At 55.3% G+C, this 18,048-nt stretch overlaps 1 protein-coding gene across 16 annotated transcripts in view; it reads right to left on the reverse strand.

Annotated features, from left to right (window-relative positions):
* Positions 1-14,783, reverse strand: part of BIN1 (bridging integrator 1) — a 53,053-nt gene extending 38,270 nt beyond the window's left edge. For all 16 annotated transcript variants that reach the window (XR_008663246.1, XR_008663245.1, XM_055316133.1 and 13 more), the window contains exon 1: positions 14,440-14,783. Coding sequence is in view for 14 of the 16 variants with exons in the window: in XM_055316133.1 (XP_055172108.1) it covers positions 14,440-14,523 (84 nt within the window). In the remaining 2 variants the exon portion in view is untranslated. The remainder of the gene's footprint in view (positions 1-14,439) is intronic.
* Positions 14,784-18,048: the final 3,265 nt, after the last annotated feature.

Consider the following 18,048-nt stretch of genomic DNA (forward strand, 5'->3'; position numbering starts at 1 on the left):
GGCTTCCTTCTGCTGATCCTGCATCCTGTTTTTCTGTGCATCTGGAGGGGGAGGTTAGAGAAAGAGGGTGGGCGAGGGGCAGACTGAAGGGGAAGGCACCTCCCCCCCAAGCTCGGCAGACAGAGGAGGTCAGTGAACAGGAGCAGAGGCCTGGAGGCCTCACTGGCTCGGGAACAGCTCAGGGGAATGATGTGGGGCCACCAGAGGCCTGGCAGGTCAGCACTTTTCAGGTCTCAGTGTCCTACGTCTACCATCAAAGGAGGGAGGTGAGGACCAGGTGAGCAGGAAAGGCCTGTCCTTCTGGGCTTCCCAGGCCTCATGCAGACATCAGCCCTGGAGCCCCTGTCTCACCACCTAAGGAGGGACCCAGGGATCTGGCCCACACTCCTCCACATAACACATCCAGGCTCCCACCAAAGGCTGTTAACAGTGAGGGCAAGGAAGGGTCGCAGAAACTCCCCAAAATCACAGCAAACACCAGAACACCTTGTATGCCTGCTGGGGAGGAGTTCATGCCTACCTGCCCTTCTTCCCCTGGAGCCTTCTTACCCAGGAAACACAATTCAACATGAAGGGGAAGCTGAACGGCCAGTTACCAATTCTTTTTAGAAAAAAAATTTTTAAATCATGGTAATGTGCCAAATGAGGCATACAGGAAAGATCAGAGTGGGACAAAGCGTGGCGATGGACACCTCACCCCAGATTCTGAAGGTCAGCCCCTGACCATCCCATGCTACAGCTCTGGACACTTCTGGATCATCTAAAAGCTGTTAAGAGATTCTGTTGCCTGCAGGGAAAGGAGATCAGGGTGAGAGAGCTGAAAGGGTGGGAAGTGAAGGGGGGTCCATGTTGTCACCCAGCCCCCACCCCCATGAGCCCTCTCCAGGAATGCCTCCTCCCTTCCTCCTCGGAGACCTCAGGCTCATTATCTAGATTACATTACAATCTGGGCCTGGACTACTGTATCATCAGTGGGCTAGGGCTGGCCTAGACTTGGCCAAAACAACAGGACACACACAGAGTGCAGGGTGCAAACACCCTATTCCCACCTAAGGCACCCTCCACCCCCACTCCAGAGCACAGCTGGGTCCGTGAGCTGACACCCCAACATTTAGTGTCTTGGTGTGAAGTGGAGACACCATCTTCCCATTTAATCCTCACGAATAGGAGAACCGAGGCTCCAGAGAGGATAAAGTAACTTGCTCAAGGTCAAGGGCTTGGGAGGAGCAGAGCTGTGATTTGAACCCAGGCCTTCCACCTTGCCACACTAGTTAAGGCACTTTGCAAAACCTTTACCATTGCTTCTGCACTGGAGCCTCACACTCCAACTCACTTAGCATTACACGTCTACTATGTGCAGGTGCCAGGCACAGACTCACCATGGGACCAGCCTCCACCCTCAACGACTATGGGTCTAACAGGGAAGATAGCTACCCCATTCTATGGAGGAGGAAACCAAAGCAGGAAGGGTTAAGTAGCTGGCTGAAGTCCCAGATAAAAGGCCAGGAGAACAGGAGCTAGAATCCCAGGTCTCGGGGTGTGCTGAGAGCACCTGACTGCCTGGAGGCTTCTCTCTCTGCTGCATTGCTCAGGAGTGGCACTGCGCTGGCTGCAGAATGTGGTGGCAGCCTCCCCACGTCTGTTAGGGTGCACAGTGGGCAGTGTGACCTGTGAGTGCAGTGGCCCAAAGTAGGGATGAAGGCACCGGGTTCTGTCCAGCCACTGACCACGGGCTTCCCAAGGTGCTGACTCAGCTGTTCCTCAAGGTGGCTTCTGCAGTGTCCTGGACCAGCAGTGCCAGGATCAGACAATGAAGATGGGGCCCCCAACAGTCCACCAGATCCAGGGCAGGGCCACCCCCAACATCTCCGTGAAGGGCCTGGGGCCCCATTTGGTCGTGGCCTCCTCCAGACCCATGGTCCACCCAACTAGGAGGGCTAAGCGGTCAACATGGGGAAGGCGGTGACATTCTAGCTCAGCCAAGCCGCTGCCAGAACAGATTGCTAGAATGTCTTGTGGGGTGGGGAGGGGGAGCAAATAAATAACCCCTGGGCTCAGTTTATGTTTAAGATTCAAAAAAACAACAGTATTTGGGTCCTGTCCCAGGTTCAGCAAATGCCTCCAACTAATTGTGGATTTTGTTTCTCATTTTAGATCAGTGCTCAGCTCACACCCTCTGCCATTAGCTCATCCTTAAGTCTCTCCTGTCAGAGGATCCCCCAACTCTTTCTTTGTGGGAGGCAGGAGCTATGGTGCCCAAGCTCAGCCCCCTCTTCTACCTTTGGGCTCCCTGAGGAGTACAGATCAGGCCAGCTCTGTCCAAATCTGACCCTCTGGGGTCCCTTCATTCCTGGGGACAACCAGGTTCCCCCTTCTCTCATGGAGTTCGTTGGTGGATGCCAGGCTATGAGGAAACCCCAGTACAGCGAATGGCCAGTTCTGCAGCTTCACCTTCTACTTTGACATGCCAGTCTCCTGGGGCAACCACCGGCCAGCTTCATCTTCCCCAACACACACACACACACATACACACACACACATACATACCAGGCACAGGCATGTACATGGTCACTTCAATAGACTCGCCCTAAGAGAGCCTTGCTGGCCTGGCTGGCTCAGTGGGTAGAGCAAGGGACTCCCGACTTCAGGGGGCTGAGGTTAAGCCCCAAGCTGGATGTGGAGATTATGTAAAAAAAAGAAAAAAGAAAAAGTATCCCCCAACTCTGGATTCAGTGATGGGGGTGGCAGCATCTGTGAACGGCCAACCTAAGGCCAAGTCTGAAGACTGGAAGGGAGGAAATCCCAAAGATTCCTGAGCTTCAGTGCTCTCATCTGCCAAATGGAACCATAACCCAGATCTGCCTACCTCACAGGTCAGCGAGACAATGAATCAAATGAAAAAAGGTGGGTGTAGGGGTTGTTCATAAATTGCACAATGCTGCAGAGATAAGATGACTATGTTCCCCTGCAGAATCCTCTAGACCCAGCAGGGACACATTTCTGCCACTAGCACTTATAAGAGTCCCAGAGCTCACCTTATCTCACTGAGAGGAGGATTTCATCCTTCTCAATTCCCAGATGGGCACGCTGAGGCTCGGAGGCCCAGCCAGGCTCTTCTGTTGCAGCTCAGGCTCAAATGAATGAATGAATCATGGGAGACCCGGCATCTCTGTCCCATGCTCCATGCGCTTCATCTGGTCCCTGAAAGCACAGCGTACCTGGAACCACCTGTCCTTCCCCTACCTCATTCAATTGGGCTCTGGCTCAGGGGGCTCTGACTTCTGTCCTCCAGGAAATGATACCATTACCTTCCAATTTAGCTTTTTCAGCCAATACAGGAAAAAAGGGCAGGGGGGAGGACACCGCAGTTCAATTTCAATAATCCTGTCATAAGCAGAACAAACAGCCCAAAACACAAAAGCCAGAATGGTCCATACCTGTGAGTTTTCAGGGGCTTCCCCAAGATGCTCCCAGGGAAAAAAAGCCTGTCTGTCAGCGCCCACCAGACACCAGGCTCCGATCATATCACTTCCTCCTGGGTCCTCTCCACAAGCCCTTGGGAACAAGAACCCTCATTCCCATTTACAGAGAAGGAAATGAGGGTGCAGCTTGCCCTGGACCACAGAGTATGCAAGTGGTCACAGGGGCCACACTGCTTCCTCTCTGTTAGGGCCTGTCTTCCTCCCACACACATCTTTTTTTTTTTTTTAAGATGTTTATTTATGTATTCATGAGAGACAGAGAGAGAGGCAGAGACACAGGCAGAGGGAGAAGCAGGCTCCATGCCAGGAACCCGAAGAAGAGACTCGACCCCAGGACCCCGGGGTCACAACCTGAGCCAAAGGCAGCCGCTCAACCACTGAGCCACCCAGGCGTCCCACACTCATACCTCTTAACCCCTAATCAATCTGTCCTCTGCCTTTGCCCAGCTGCTAGTGTTCCAGGCTCCAGGTTAGCACCCGCATCCACCCACCACCTATATCTGGCCCCAAGATAGTTATCATGTCCTGGCAGAGTGGATGCTATCCCAGAGCACAGAAATAGGGGCGCCATGGTGGATGGGAGTGGGGAGCGGGGGTCCCCTTGAGGGGCCTCTCCCTGCCCAGGTCTCCTGTACCAGGTCTGTCCCTAGTAGCCATTGGTGGGCCCAGGCTCATCCAGGGCTCAGGCATGTTGGCGACAGTCCTGGGGAGAGGCTGAGCTGACCCAGGGTCCAAAGAAAGCAGCAGCAGCTGTTGGAAAAGGGGCTGGTCTGACAAAGGCTGTCCCGTCACCTGATCCCCCTTCTGGCCCCAAGGGCTCTGATGGCTCCTCCAGCCACAGGCCTGAGTGGAAATCCCAACCCGCCTCACCAGCCAGCACCGCCCACTGAGCCTCCATTCTACAACATCACCAACATTACAATTCCTGTTGTCCACTCCTCTCCCAGCACTCTCCCAGCACAGCCAAAGGCCCTGCCCGCAGGCATGACCCGTTCTCCCCTGAGGGCCCTCCTCCCCTGAGGACCCTCCTCCCTTGAGGACCCTCCTCCCCTGAGGACCCTCTCCTGCTCTGACCAATGGCCTGGCCACAAAGGGCAGGGCACACAGGGGTACCTTCGAGAGGGGTGAACTGATGCATTGATGGCCTCTCCCAGCTGTTAAACTCTCCAAGCCTAGCAGTCACCCCTCCAGTGTCACCTTGGGGCTCCCAAATAAAGAAGCATGTATATATATGAGGTGGGGAGTATAGGATATTGTGCCTTTCTAGCAAGCCTGGGGAACAGTTATCACCCAGCCCCTGTGATCCCAGCCCTGAGAGACTGGACTTCAGGATGGCAGCCCTACCCCAGACCCCTTGTAGCACAGATGGATCCTAACCTGGCCAAGCCTGAGGTCATTCCCTCAGGGGACTGACCCTCACACCCAGATCTCCTCCTCTTCCCCAGAAAGCCAGGGGCTCCATCAGCCCTGGATAGTGACACACCAGGTTCTCGGCTAAGCCCAGTCTAGAATACAAATTGACAAATGGCTCAGACAACACAGGAGGAAGAAAGGTGAGCAGACTGAGGCACATAGGGGTCTGGGGTCCCTCACAGCCTTCCAGGGTCTGCACTTCCCCCCCTGTCCTTTCAGTCTCGGGCCTCACCCCAACCACCCTCACTCACACACATTCCAGCCACCCCTGACAGGCTGCCAGAAACATCCTTTCCCAACCCCACAACCTATCTCCTCTGCCTTGCAAACCCAGCTCAGGTGCTTCCTCTGAGGAGACTTCCATGATTGGCCAGGCTGGATGAGAAGCTCTTCAGGCACTAGCGTCCCTCCCTTCAGGCACTCAATCCCTCCCCAGGGCTGTGATGGGCACTGGGAGTTCCTTGAGGACAGGAGCAGGTTCTCTCAGTACCCTCAGCACTTCCGCATCATGGCCCACAAGCCACAAACAGGAGAATGACAGCCAGGACAAATAAGATCATCACAACCTGACCAAGCTAACTGAATGTAAGTGAGGCATCTGGGGGCACCTGGGTGGCTCAGTGGTTGATCTGCCTGTGGCTCAGGGCATGATCTCAAAGTCCGTATCGAGTCCCACATCGGGCTCCTGCATGGAGCCTGCTTCTCCCTCTGCCTGTGTCTCTGCCTCTCTCTGTCTCTCACGAATAAATAAATAACATCTTTTTTAAAAAAAAAGTAAGTTTAGCATCTAAAACGAGGGGCCAGCAGGGACATCCCTAGGAAGCTGCTCTGGGAGCCCCAGCACAGGGAGGCCGCAGGGGCCCAGCAGGAGCAGCTGCAGAGTCCCTCCCTGCAGCCCCGTGGTGGCTGCTGCTGGCAACCGCCCACTCACTCCCAGCCCATGGGGCTCAGCCTAGAGATGCTGCAGCCTTCACCCTGCAGAGGCAGACACGTCTGCGGCTCACTGCCCTGCTGCAGGGCGGAGGCAGCTCCAGGGGCCTGGCTGCCGCGCCAGGCTCAGACACAGCCTGGGAGGCACAAAGGCCCACCCCCAGGGCACCACAGATAGCTCTCTGTGTGCCCCACTGCCTGCAACTCCAGTTTCCACTCTTGGCCCATGCTGGGGTCCCACTCCCACCCATCTGCTGGGCAGTGGGCGTGAAGGTGAGGCCCAGGAAACGGAGGGAAGAAGCCCTGCAAAGAGTAGAGCGGAAATGGGTATGAGGGCAATGGCTCACTGGCCGTAATGGTGAAGTCATGGTCCAGCAAACCACACAGACCCCAAGGTCAGCCATCCTGGCATTTCTGCCCCTAAATGCTGTCTCAGGCTGGAAGAAGACTCTGGCAGAGGGCTCAGGACAAGCCCTCTCTCGCATCTGGCCTAAAGCCAGGCAAGGCTGCCCAGCAGGGCCACAGCCCACTCCTGAGAACTGCAGTCTCTGCGCCCAGGCACTGCAGCCCCGGGCTCAGGGAAGCTCCTCCACAGTCCTGGACCATTCTCCTGTGGGAGGTGGTACCTTGCAGCAAGGCCTGAGTCCCTCAGAAAGGCCTGTGGCAGGCAGGGATATGAAGGCCTTCCCTGAAGGGCTGCAATCCCACAGCGCCAGCTGCCCTACCCTGAAAACCATCCTGCACCCTGAAATCCCAGGGGGTCACCAGCCCTGCCTAAAGAACCCATGTGAGCACTGTGCACTGAGCTGGAGAAGCCACAGCCACTGCAGGAGCAGGACTCAGCCTCACAGAACAGATATTTTAGGGGGCCTGCACCAGACTACCACGGGTCAGACTCAAGCTGGACCCACAAGAGCTGCCTTCCCACTCCACAGAGCCAGTCCACAGGCGCGGGCAACAAGCTCCCCAGGGGCAGTGGGTCCCAGACCAGATTCCACTCCAGCAAAAGACTTCTGTGTTTGCCAGTGCATGTGTGTGTGTGGTCAGTTGCATGACTATTTCCTCCCCAAGAACATTTTTAAAAAATAGCAGTAACATCACTTTATAAAAGAAACACTGTTGCAACAACATAAACAAAAGGAGACAAACTCTCCTAATAAAGAGGGTTTCTTTATCCTGAATGAACTGGATGCAGCTTTTATTTTTGGGAAAACACACTCACATACACCCCACATTACCTCATCTGTCCTCGTTGGCTTGCACAAACTCTTGTGTTAGATGGCATCCAGAAACCTCTGGCTGTCCCCTCACCCTACACACCCCGAAAGGGTAAAGGTCACATCTAGGTAAGGATCCAGGGAGGGACAAGGGCCCTCAAATCTCATTTCATGGGGGAGGAAGGTCTTGGGGACCCAAATCTGTCAGTTGATCAGTACGAGACAACACCTTCTTGGTCAGGAGGGATCAGGAAGGGTCATTAGAGATTCGCACTTCATTTGCATGGCTCCCCAAAGACAGACAGTTGACCAGGAGAGCCCATGGGCAGGCCACACGACTGCTCAGCCTCAGTTTCTTCAATTGTTCAGTGGGAATCATCATGACCTCACCTGGTTGCAGTGGGGTTGAGAATTTCTCCTGAGCACCCGCACATGGAAGGTACACAATAAACCACGGCTGTGGGACACCTGATGGCTCAGCGGTTAAGCTTTCGGCTCAGGGCATGATCCTAGAATTCAGGGATCGAGTCCCACAGAGGCTCCCCTCAGGGGAGCCCCTGCTCCCTCTGCCTATGTTTCTGCCTCTCTCTCTCATGAATAAATAAATAAAGCCTTTAAAAAAACAACAAAACAAAACAATACCCACGGCGGTTATTATTAAGTTAATATTTGACAAAGGCTCCCCTAGAGCACTAAGAGTCTGCCTTCCCATTTTCGCTTGCCCAGCCCCGACCCGTCAGCCCTCAGCATACAGCCAGCTTTGCTCCCCCATCCACAAGTGGGTGGCCTCTTTGGGAGGTGGTAGCCTTTTTGGGGAGGCCCCAGGAGCTCCAGGGCCAGCCAGTTCCCATGAGTACCCCTTCCAGGGCACAAGACCAGCTCCTTTGGGGAATGATGAGCCCTGCTTGTGTCCACTTAACCTGCACAGCAGGCCGCATGGCACGTGCCACTTCTGTCAGGTGAGGAAACGGGTTCAGAGAGGTCAACGAGACTTGCCCAAGGGCAGTAATGCCTGAGGAGCAATCCAAACCCAGCTTTCTAAAAAGTCTTACAAGTGCCTGTGCGCCATCTGCGGTGCCTCCCTCTTCCTCCTTCAGGGACCCTCCTGTCCTCCCCATCCTACATCCTACAACTGGAGCCCCTGCCCAGCCTCCTCCAAGCTGCCCGGGCCAGTCCTCTGTCAGTGCCTTGCTGGGTGGTTTTAGCACTGGCATCCTCTTCTTTGTACTTTTTTTTTTTTTTTATGATAGTCACACACAGAGAGAGAGAGAGAGAGAGAGAGAGGCAGAGACACAGGCAGAGGGAGAAGCAGGTTCCATGCACAGGGAGCCCGACGTGGGATTCGATCCCGGGTCTCCAGGATCGCGCCCTGGGCCAAAGGCAGGCGCCAAACCACTGTGCCACCCAGGGATCCCCTTCTTTGTACTTTTAATTCCAAAAGGAGACTTGCCAAAGAGGCTTTAGAAAAACACAACATATCAGGGTGACATCCAATAGCAAGCCTTCCTCCCCCAGGTGCCCTCTCACCTGGAGACCAGAAGCTGCCACTCAGAGGCTCTCCCTGGCCAGTAACCTTGAGCTGTATGAGCACCCCAGTTCACATGCACACCTGAGTCTTCAGCAGGGGTACTAGGGATGCTCAGGAAAGGCTGAGCCCATTAATCGGAATCCATGGAGGAAAAGTGAAAGACCACCTCCTGCTTCATTACTGCCAGCATGGTTGTTTCTTTACCAGCTCATCCCCACCCTCCCACCTAGAATGTCAGCTCCCTGAGGGTGGGGTTTGGTTTTGTTCAGCCCTGTACCCCCTGTCCCTAGAATAGTGCCCAGCACATAGTGGGTATTTGAGGTTCATTTCATGGATAAAAGAATGAATAAGCAAACTCCAAACACTGAACTGATGGCCAAAGTAAAGAAGCCCAGAGAGAAGGGAGAAACTTACCCAGAGCCACTGGGTTTATGTGTAAGGTGAGTTAAGATTCACTCCAGAACTGTCTGATTCCCTCCCCTGCTACAGGTTGCCCCTGTACACACACACACACACACACAGACCCACCACCACTACCACCACAACCACCCGGGGACTGGGACATCATAAGCCCTGATCAGCTAAGGGCTCAGCAGGGATTAGCTGTCTATACAGGCCTGTAATGGACACTCACAGGGAGAGGGGTGGGAAAAAGGCCTAGGCAGGGACAGCGGGCTCCAGAGTGGCTTCATGGTACTGCCCTGCCCCACAGGGCTGGCATTTAGTGAGCACTGGCTGTGTGCTGGGCACTGTCCAAGGCTTTACTCCCCAAAACAAATACATGCAGAGGAAACATTATTGCTCCAATTTATACGTGAAGGTCCTGCACCTTGCCCAAGGTCTTGGCTAGATGGGGAAACTGAGGACTGCCTGCCTCCCAAGAACATGTGTGTTATCTCTCCAACATGTCCTTGTAGTCTTTTCTCCTGTGGTGGGAAAGAGGCCTAATGCTGAGGGTAGGACCCAGGGATTCCAGAACATGATGGAAACAGAACCATGCAAGACTTGGTGTGGGGTTAAGGCAAGAGGGAGAGGCAAAAGCATTGTCTTCACATTGTCCAAGTCACACAGCTTGCAAGGGACAAGCTGGATCAAGACTGTGTAGTCCAGGGATGCCTGGGTGGCTCAGTGGTTGAGCATCTACCGTCAGCTCAGGTTGTGATCCTGGGGTCCTGGGATCAAATTCCACATCAGGCTCCCCGCGTGGAGCCTGTTCTCTCTCTGCCTGTGTCTTTGCCTCTGTGTTTCTCATGAATAATAAAATATAAAATAAAATAAAATAAAATAAAATAAAATAAAATAAAATAAAATAAAATAAATAAAATAAAATAAAATAAAATAAAATATAAAATAAAATAAAATAAAATAAAATACTGCCTAGTCCAGGGGTAGGGACCTGGCCGGCTGCCAGAAGTCGGAGATGGGAAAGAGGCTCCTGAAGGGGTCATCTGTGGGGAAGGGAGAAGAATCCAAACTGTGGCTTCTCTTGAGAATCCAAGAGATATACAGATTTCCCCACACGACTTGATCAAATCTGGCCCAAAGCTACCACTCAGCCACCTCTTACCACTCCCAACACAGCCTGTTCCTTTTCTTCAAGTGAACAGGTGGTCTCCTGTGCTCATTCTCACCCCACATGTTGGCTCACATGGATCCTCCCAGAACACCTCCATGCCCCCATGCAACCCAGTCAGCACACCCTTCTCTGTAGGCCCCTGGGCAAAACAGCCTTTGCCTCATTCTGAGTCCTGGCACAAGTCAGCAGACTCTACCGAGTGGGGATTCAGCTCATCCCTGGGCCCCAGCCCAGCCAGGGCCCACTGGAGCTCAGGGAAGTCTGGAGTCTATGTCTCCAACCTCTCCATGCCCACATTCCTTAGCCAAATGTCCCCTGAGTCCCCACAGACACCCTACCATTGATGATGCCTGGCTCAGAAACCTCCCCTCCAGCAGGCAAGGTGAACCATCTCTACCAATAACTCGGGTTCAGGGAGAAGCTGCTCTGGGGGTAGAGAGTACAAAAGCCATGTGCAAGCTCAGAGGAAAGAGACACGGATCAAGGAGATAGAGAGAGGCCAAGGAAAAGGTGCCATTGGGTGAGATGTGGGTGCAGACAAGAGACAGGGACAGGAAGCATCCTCATATGCCCAGGGACAGAGAGAGGGACACCAGGATGAGGAGAAATGCAGAATACAGGGGGAGAGGACCAACTTTTGGCTGCGGCCTGGGGAAGCAGGGAGGTAAGAGGAGCCTGGAGCCTCACAGGCCCTCCTGCAGACCCAGATGGGCCCCACTCCCAGGGCACCTGCTATTCTATGTGGTCGGCTCCTCTTAAGGCTGCTGTGAGGGTAAGGATTGGTTGTACAGGCCTGGCTCCAGCTGAGGCTGGTAGGGCTACTTTGTTAGGAGACCTTGACCACCCGACAAGCATGGTGCCATCAGGGCCATGTGTCAGGGTCCTATAAATAACTGCCATTGCACCTTTCTTCTGGTGAGCCCTGGGCCCTGCCCCCTCCCAGCTGGGCCTCCCCATTCCCAGCAGGCTCAGGGAGTCAGAAAGAGTACACACTCCCACCCTCCACGCTCCCCACTACCCCCCCCCACCCCGCCACCCGGCGCCACAGCCTTCTTCCTTGTGCTTATCATCAGCCCAGCTTTGGCCTCCCTCAAGTACGCATGCTCCATGAGTGAGGACTCCTAAGCAGTAGGCCTCAGGCGCAAGGGCCAGCAGGCCAGATTCCACTCCCACCCAGCTGTCCCTTCTGCCCCACCTGCCCCTCCCCCAAGGGGCCCAGCAGGCCAACCTCTAATCCTCTGTCATCTGACCCAGGCTCCACCCTACATTGGCTCTGCCCAGCCACCCTACTGAGGCCCAAAAATGGACAGAGTCATTTACAGAGGGTCCAATGAGCCAAATGCAATAGGAAGATGACCTCATGACCCCCCCAGCCCCAGCTCCAGGCACACGCTCTGCACCCCAGGACTCTGAGGTAGCCAGGTGCTAGGAGGCAAGCAGTGCTCAGACCCTGATGACCCTTCCAATACACTCTCATGCCTCCTCACAGCCAGAGGCCATGGGACCTTACAAAAGTAGGCTGCACAGCAATCAGAGCCATGCACACCCCGCTCCCCACTGCACCCTGGGCTCAGCCCAAGACCAGGCACACAGCACATGTCCAAGGCAGGATTTGCTGAACTTGGGGAAAAAAGGGAAGCATGCAGCACAAATCAGCCCACCCCCAGGCCTGCATCAGGGCTCCCAAAGCCAAGCCCCTAAATGCACTTGTTTGTCCATAAACAGTCACTCCACACCTGCACCTGCCGGGGCCACACACACAGACCTGCCCTCCCATCAGGGGGAGCACCCAGAAGAGGGATACAGGGGTGGGAGGAGGATGAGATGGGTATTGCCCAGCCAAGACCCACAGAGAGACGCGCTAGGCTGGGGACATAAGAGAACTGGCTCCACAGGCACCAGAGGGCAAGCCTTCCTTGACACAGTCACTCTCTGAACCCTGGTGGATACTTGGGCTGTGGGGAGACGCAGGTAACTGGGAAAGAAGAAAAGGAGAGACGAGGCCCCCCTACCTATGCGGATAATATCCAGGTCCTGCACCAAGGGTCCTGCTTGTCCCTGGTCAGGAAATGCCCTCCTGTGGCAACACAACTGGAATCGTCCTCATGATGCACCGATCTGGCCGAGGCAGGGTGGGGACAGGGGCAGGGGTGCCCGTGAGACCAGTGGCAATGGGAATTAGATGGGGTCCTGAACACTGCCAGAAGATGCTGCAGGGGCAGCTCTCAATCCAGGCTGCACCAGACTCCGAACCATAGGAGGGCAAAGGGGAGAGGTTGGTGTGCACTGGGGCATCAGGCTTCCCCGGAACGGGCTGCAGCAGGGTCCTGAAGGAAGCCTGCTCTCTGGCTTCCCGTACCCCTAAACAACCCGAGTCTGTTGGAGCCCAGGCTTGGGCAGGGCCAGCCCCGGACCAAGGCCAGCGTCCATGGCTGACCAGCTGTCAGCTAACTGCCCATCCCCTGGAACAGGAGCTGAAGAGGGAGGGGTGGCAGCTCTGTGGGGTCAGTGATGACACACTGCCACTTAAAAGGGAGACACAGCTCATGCCTACAGCCCCTGAAATGAGTGAAAGAGGCCACTGCAGAGACAAGGCAACCAGGGCAAAGGAGATACCCAAAGAGCAAAGGGGAGCAGGAGAGGAGAAGGACATCAGTGGAGTGGGGGCAGGGACTCAGCTAACCTTCTGCTTCCCATTCATCTTCCTCAGCTCCTGAGGAGCAGGAAGTCGGCTAAGCCCAGGGCTAAACCCAGAGCTGCCGGCTCCAGGCACCTACATGGATTACCCAGTCCTGGGCCGGAGGGGGGATGGAGGAAGCGAGGGCAGCAACGCCGCGCCCCCCCCCCCCCACAGGGGCGCTTATCGAAGCCTTCCCAGCCCCCAGGCAGCTATCTGCGCTGCTCTAATCCCTCCTGCAGCCCGGGGCAGGGCGGGTGGGGGCGGTGGGGAGGGTGTACAGCTGCTGGGGCAGGCCAGATCTGGAGCCTGGCGGAGGGTCCTAACCTCCACCACACCCACCCATCTCCTTAGCCTGGGACTCAAGGATGAGCAGCTGGGCACTTAGGGAGGCTCTGAGGGAGCTCTGGTCGCTGCCCCCTCCCATCACGTGGCTGCATCCTTAGGGAGCCCGCAGGTCTCAGCTGCAAAAGTCATTGTTTATCAACAGCCGCAGACGGGCAGGAGCACGCTGGCCGGTCCCGTGGCCGGTCCCCGGGTTCCCAGTCTAGGCTGAGCATCGCGCGACAGAGAGGGCAGACTCCGCTGGGGGGCCCTGGGGGGACCACCCGGCTGCAGCACAGATTCTGCAATCCTTGATTTCAGAGTCCGAGTCGGCAGGGGAAGTGGCGTCAGCGGCTGGCGTGATCCAATTCAATGAACCAGAGGTGGCTGGGATGGAAAGCGGAGCCGAGCGGCCCCCCGCCCCCCACACTGCATTTCCTGCGCTGTCCGAGTGCCCCGGGAAGCCTGGCTCCATCCCCTGGGCCGCGGCCGCGGGCTCCGGGCACGGAGGGGTCGGGTTTCTACGGCGCCCTCCGCGCCCCGGGGTGGCCCAGCTCCCGCCCAGGTGGGGGGCTCCACCGCCGGAGCCGCCGCCCCCTCCCGGGCCGCCGGAAACGCGAAGCCCCGGCTGGGACTAGGCACTTCCCCGAGGGGCGCGCGGTCTGCGCTCCCCGGGGACCGGGCCGGAGTGTCCAGGCCGCGGGCACCTCTCCGGAAAGGAAACCCGATCCCTGCTGCGGCCGGCGGGGACAGGAGGTGGAGACACGGGCGGGGACGCGCCCAGAGGCCTGGGGCCGGCGCGGTGGCACCCGAGGGCTGAGGGGCAGCCTGGGGACCCCCGGAGCGCGGCCGCCCCGGGGGCGCAGGGGGCAGGCTCCGTCCGCCAGCGCCGGCCCCGCCCGGGCCGGGGGACCAGGGGCGCCGCGTCGCCTCCCAGCTTCGGGGCCCTCGGCCTCCCGGCGGGAGTCGCCGGACCTGGCGCGGGGAGAAGAGCGTGGGCCGCCCCTTCTCTGCAGGCTGCCGGGGAAGATGCGAAGCCGGGGCGGGGCGGGCAGGGAACGGGGGGTGAGGGGACAGCTGCGCCCGGTCCTGCCCCGCTGGGGGTGGGGAGGCTGAAGACGCGGGCCGAGAGGCGCCCAGAAGGCTGCGAGCCGCAGGCTCCGCACCCCGAAGGCCCCCGGCAGCGGCCGTCCGGAGGTGACAGCGCCTGGCCCCGGGGGAGGACCAGCCGCGGGGCCGGGGGTGCGCACGGCGGCCGGGACCGCCCGAGGCCGGGGATCGGGCTCGCTCACCTTCTCCTGCGCGCGCGTGAGCTTCTTCTGCACGTTGCTGGCGATCTTCCCCGCCGTCACCCCCTTGCTGCCCATCTCGGCCATCGCGGCTGCGGCCTCGCCCCGCGGCGGGCGCCGATCTGCCAGCCCCAGCGCAGCCCCAGCCCAGCCCCAGCCCCTGCCCCTGCCCCTGCCCCTGCCGCGCGTCGGGCCCGGCTCCCGTCCACCCCGCGCGCCCCGCGGCCGAGCCGAGCGACTGAGGCGGAGCGTGCGCCCAGCGAGCGAGCGTGCGGCCGAGCGACGCGGGGACCCGGAGGGACGGCCCGAGGGCGGGGCAGGGAGGAGGGGCCGGGCCTCGGGCTGGGTCCGCGCCCCCCGCCCGCCCCCTCCGCCGCGGACTCTGCCTTTTAAAGGGCCCTCGCGAGCGCGGGAGGCCTTGGCTGAGCGCGCGGGGCGGTGCGCGCGGGGCGAGAGCTGCGGCCACTGGGACTCCCGGGACGCCGCGGTGACACCGCCCCGGGGCGGAGACCGGCAGGCGGGTCCTCCTGGGAGGGGAGACCTGTCTGGGGGCCGCTGCGTTCAAACACTGGCGGTTCAGTGCTGAGATTGGTGCGCGCCCCTGGAATCGAGGAGCCCCAGCTGCGAGCGCGCGGGGCTGGGGCTGGGGCTGGGGCTGGGGCTGGCGCTGGCGCTGGGGCTGGCGCTGGCGCTGGGGCTGGCGCTGGCCTCACGCTGGACGCTCCGCCTCCTCCTGGCCGGCAGACTCACAGGTTTCCACCAGGGTCCTCTGGGACACCTTCAGAGCTCTGTCCCTGGCTCCTAGTTTCCTGCCGACCTTGCGCTCCATCTTCCCACGTGCTGGCAATAATTATTATTATGACAACGACGTAACGTTACTGAGGGCTTACTATGTGCCACCACCACCGCCCTAGGAGGTAGGTGCTATTATCATTCCCATTTTACAGATGAGGCATATAGAGGCCTGGAACCAAATCTCTGATTCTGCATTCCAGGATCTCAACCACTATGCAGTGGGCTGTCTTCTCTTCCCTACGGGGGCGGGGGGGGGGGGAGTGATTGATGATCATTATTCAAAGAGAAGATAAGGTTACTGCTAACCAGCTTTTCAAAATGTATAAATCCCACTCACACCCTTCCCCCAAGTCATGTCAGAGGCTATGAAGGATGCCACAGCCTTCTCTGTCCTGGAGGCCAGGGCACAGCCCTGGTAGGTTTCTCAGGGACTGTAGGTGGAGCTGAGTGAAGAGAGTACTCCTGGGGGGGCCCAGCTGAGGAGGGTGGACAGATCAGGGCAGGGAGGCTCCTGGGAGTCAGCAGGAAGGGCTTTGTAGACCAGACACCAAGCGCCCTCCTCATACAAATGGAGAAACTGAGAGCCAGGAATAAAAGGTTCTGGCTCCCCTCTGCCTGGAAGGTCCCCTGAACTCTGATTACTCCTGCAGGTTCTTCCCATTACTGCTCAGGACCCATAGGAGATGATCTTAACTAGTCCTCCCTCCTGGCATATTATTACTCCTGTTTTGCAGAAAGATAGAGGCTTGCTGAAGGTCACAAGGGATAAACGGATCTCCAAACCCAGGTTTTCCTGCCCTAAAGCCCTCAGCTGATAAACCAAACTGCTTCCCAGAAAAAACACCAAGCACTGCACCAATGGAAAGCATTTTGTCAGAATTATTATTATAAACTCATGACCAATTCGTGAGTTACAAAATCAAAACCTAAACAGTGCAGACTGAGTTGCTAAAGCAACTTTCTTCTAAAAGCTCAATTTCACCTCATGATCTCTTTTCCTAATTTTATAATTGTCATTTTTCTAACCATTCCCTAAGAGCGATTTCTCCCAACAGTCCTCTGAAGAAAGGAGGAAATGAGCAGAAGTCAAACTATTCCGAAAGACTCCCAGGGAACAGTGGGAGATTCTGCTTTGCTGTACTTTGGTGTTTCAAAATATCACCTGACAAAAAAATTAGAATCTTAGATGGTTATCAGCAGGATTGAGTCAGCTAGCTTGCACAGCGACCCAAGGGGCCATAGGGGGACCATTCTAAAAAACCATTACAGAGATGTAGCAACATGAAAATAAAGCTTACATTATAATTGTGAATGAAAAGGGGAAGAACAAAAACTGCATACACTATCCTTGCAACCACTAAAAATAAATACAAGTACTCATGTTCCAAGATTCAAAAGGACCATGCCCAAAGGAAATAGACGTGTATAAAATTAAAGCATTACTGGTGATTTTTTTCCTCTTAATTTCCTAAATATTCCATATTATGCTATAATATGGCCTTAATAACTAAACACACACAGCTCTGTCTCTTAACATGGCAATTCTTAATGTGATCTCCAGATTAGAAAGGCTTTTTTAAACACAAAAGCATTGGAAGATATTTTGAAATAAACAATGCTACTTTGAGGATACAAAAAACATTTTAATTTTTTAAACTTCAAAAAATACTGTTAACACATAAGGTTAAAAGTTTGGAAGGACATACTCCAAAAAATGTTAGTTACAAGTCCAAGGGGTAAGAATGTAGGAGATTTTTACTTTCTTCTTTTTGATTTTCTATTGTATCTGATTTTTTATTTTACCATGATAGTCCATTGTTTTCACTGTCACACACACAAGAAATAAAGGTATTTCCATTTTGAAAAGAAATTTGACATAGAAAGATTAAAGTGTTAGAAACAAGGGAAATATTTTAAAGAATAAAATAGAACTCTCACAATTCACAAGAAAAACATTAAAAGATCCCAATATAACTAGGCACATGGCACAAATGGATAATTCACAAAAGTGGAGATTCAGCCTTGGGGCACCTGGGTAGCTCAGTCAGTTGGGCATCTGCCTTCAGCTCAGATCATGATACTGGGGTACTGGGATCCAGCCCAGTATCAGGCTACCTGTTCAGCAGGGAGCCTGCTTCTCCCTCTCACTTTGCCCCTCCCCCTGCTTGCACATGCTCAGGGTCTTTCTCTCTCTCTCAAATAAACAAATAAAATCTTTAAAAAAAATAAAAGTTCAATCTTGGGGTGCCTGGCTGGCTCAATTAGAGGAGCATGTGACTCTTGATCTCAGGGTCATGAGGTCGAGCCCCACATTGGGTATAGAGATTACTCAAAAATGAATAAATAAATAAATAAATAAAAACTTTAAAAGTTCAGTCTTACCAGAAAATTTAAAAAGCATTCATTAAATCAATGAAACATAACTTTCCTGCCTCTACTTTTTTCAAAGTAGTGATTTTTTTTTAATTATGTTACTTAAAATCAGAGACAGACCCATGCTTTGCTTCTGCGAGTATAACAGGGAATAGAATTTCTGGAAAGCAGTCTTGCGATATGTATTAAGACTCATCGAAATGCCTATATTCTTCAATCCTAGAATTTCAAGTCTAGGAAATAATTTAAAATTTTAGCAAAGCTTTAATCACACAGATGTCTGTCTCTTTTTTTTTAATTTTTATTTATTTTATGATAGTCACACAGAGAGAGAGAAAGAGGCAGAGACATAGGCAGAGGGAGCCCGACGTGGGATTCGATCCGGGGTCTCCAGAATCGCGCCCTGGGCCAAAGGCAGGCGCCAAACCGCTGCGCCACCCAGGG

Source organism: Nyctereutes procyonoides, unplaced genomic scaffold, assembly GCF_905146905.1.
Source record: "Nyctereutes procyonoides isolate TBG_1078 unplaced genomic scaffold, NYPRO_anot_genome, whole genome shotgun sequence".
Lineage (NCBI taxonomy): Eukaryota > Metazoa > Chordata > Mammalia > Carnivora > Canidae > Nyctereutes > Nyctereutes procyonoides.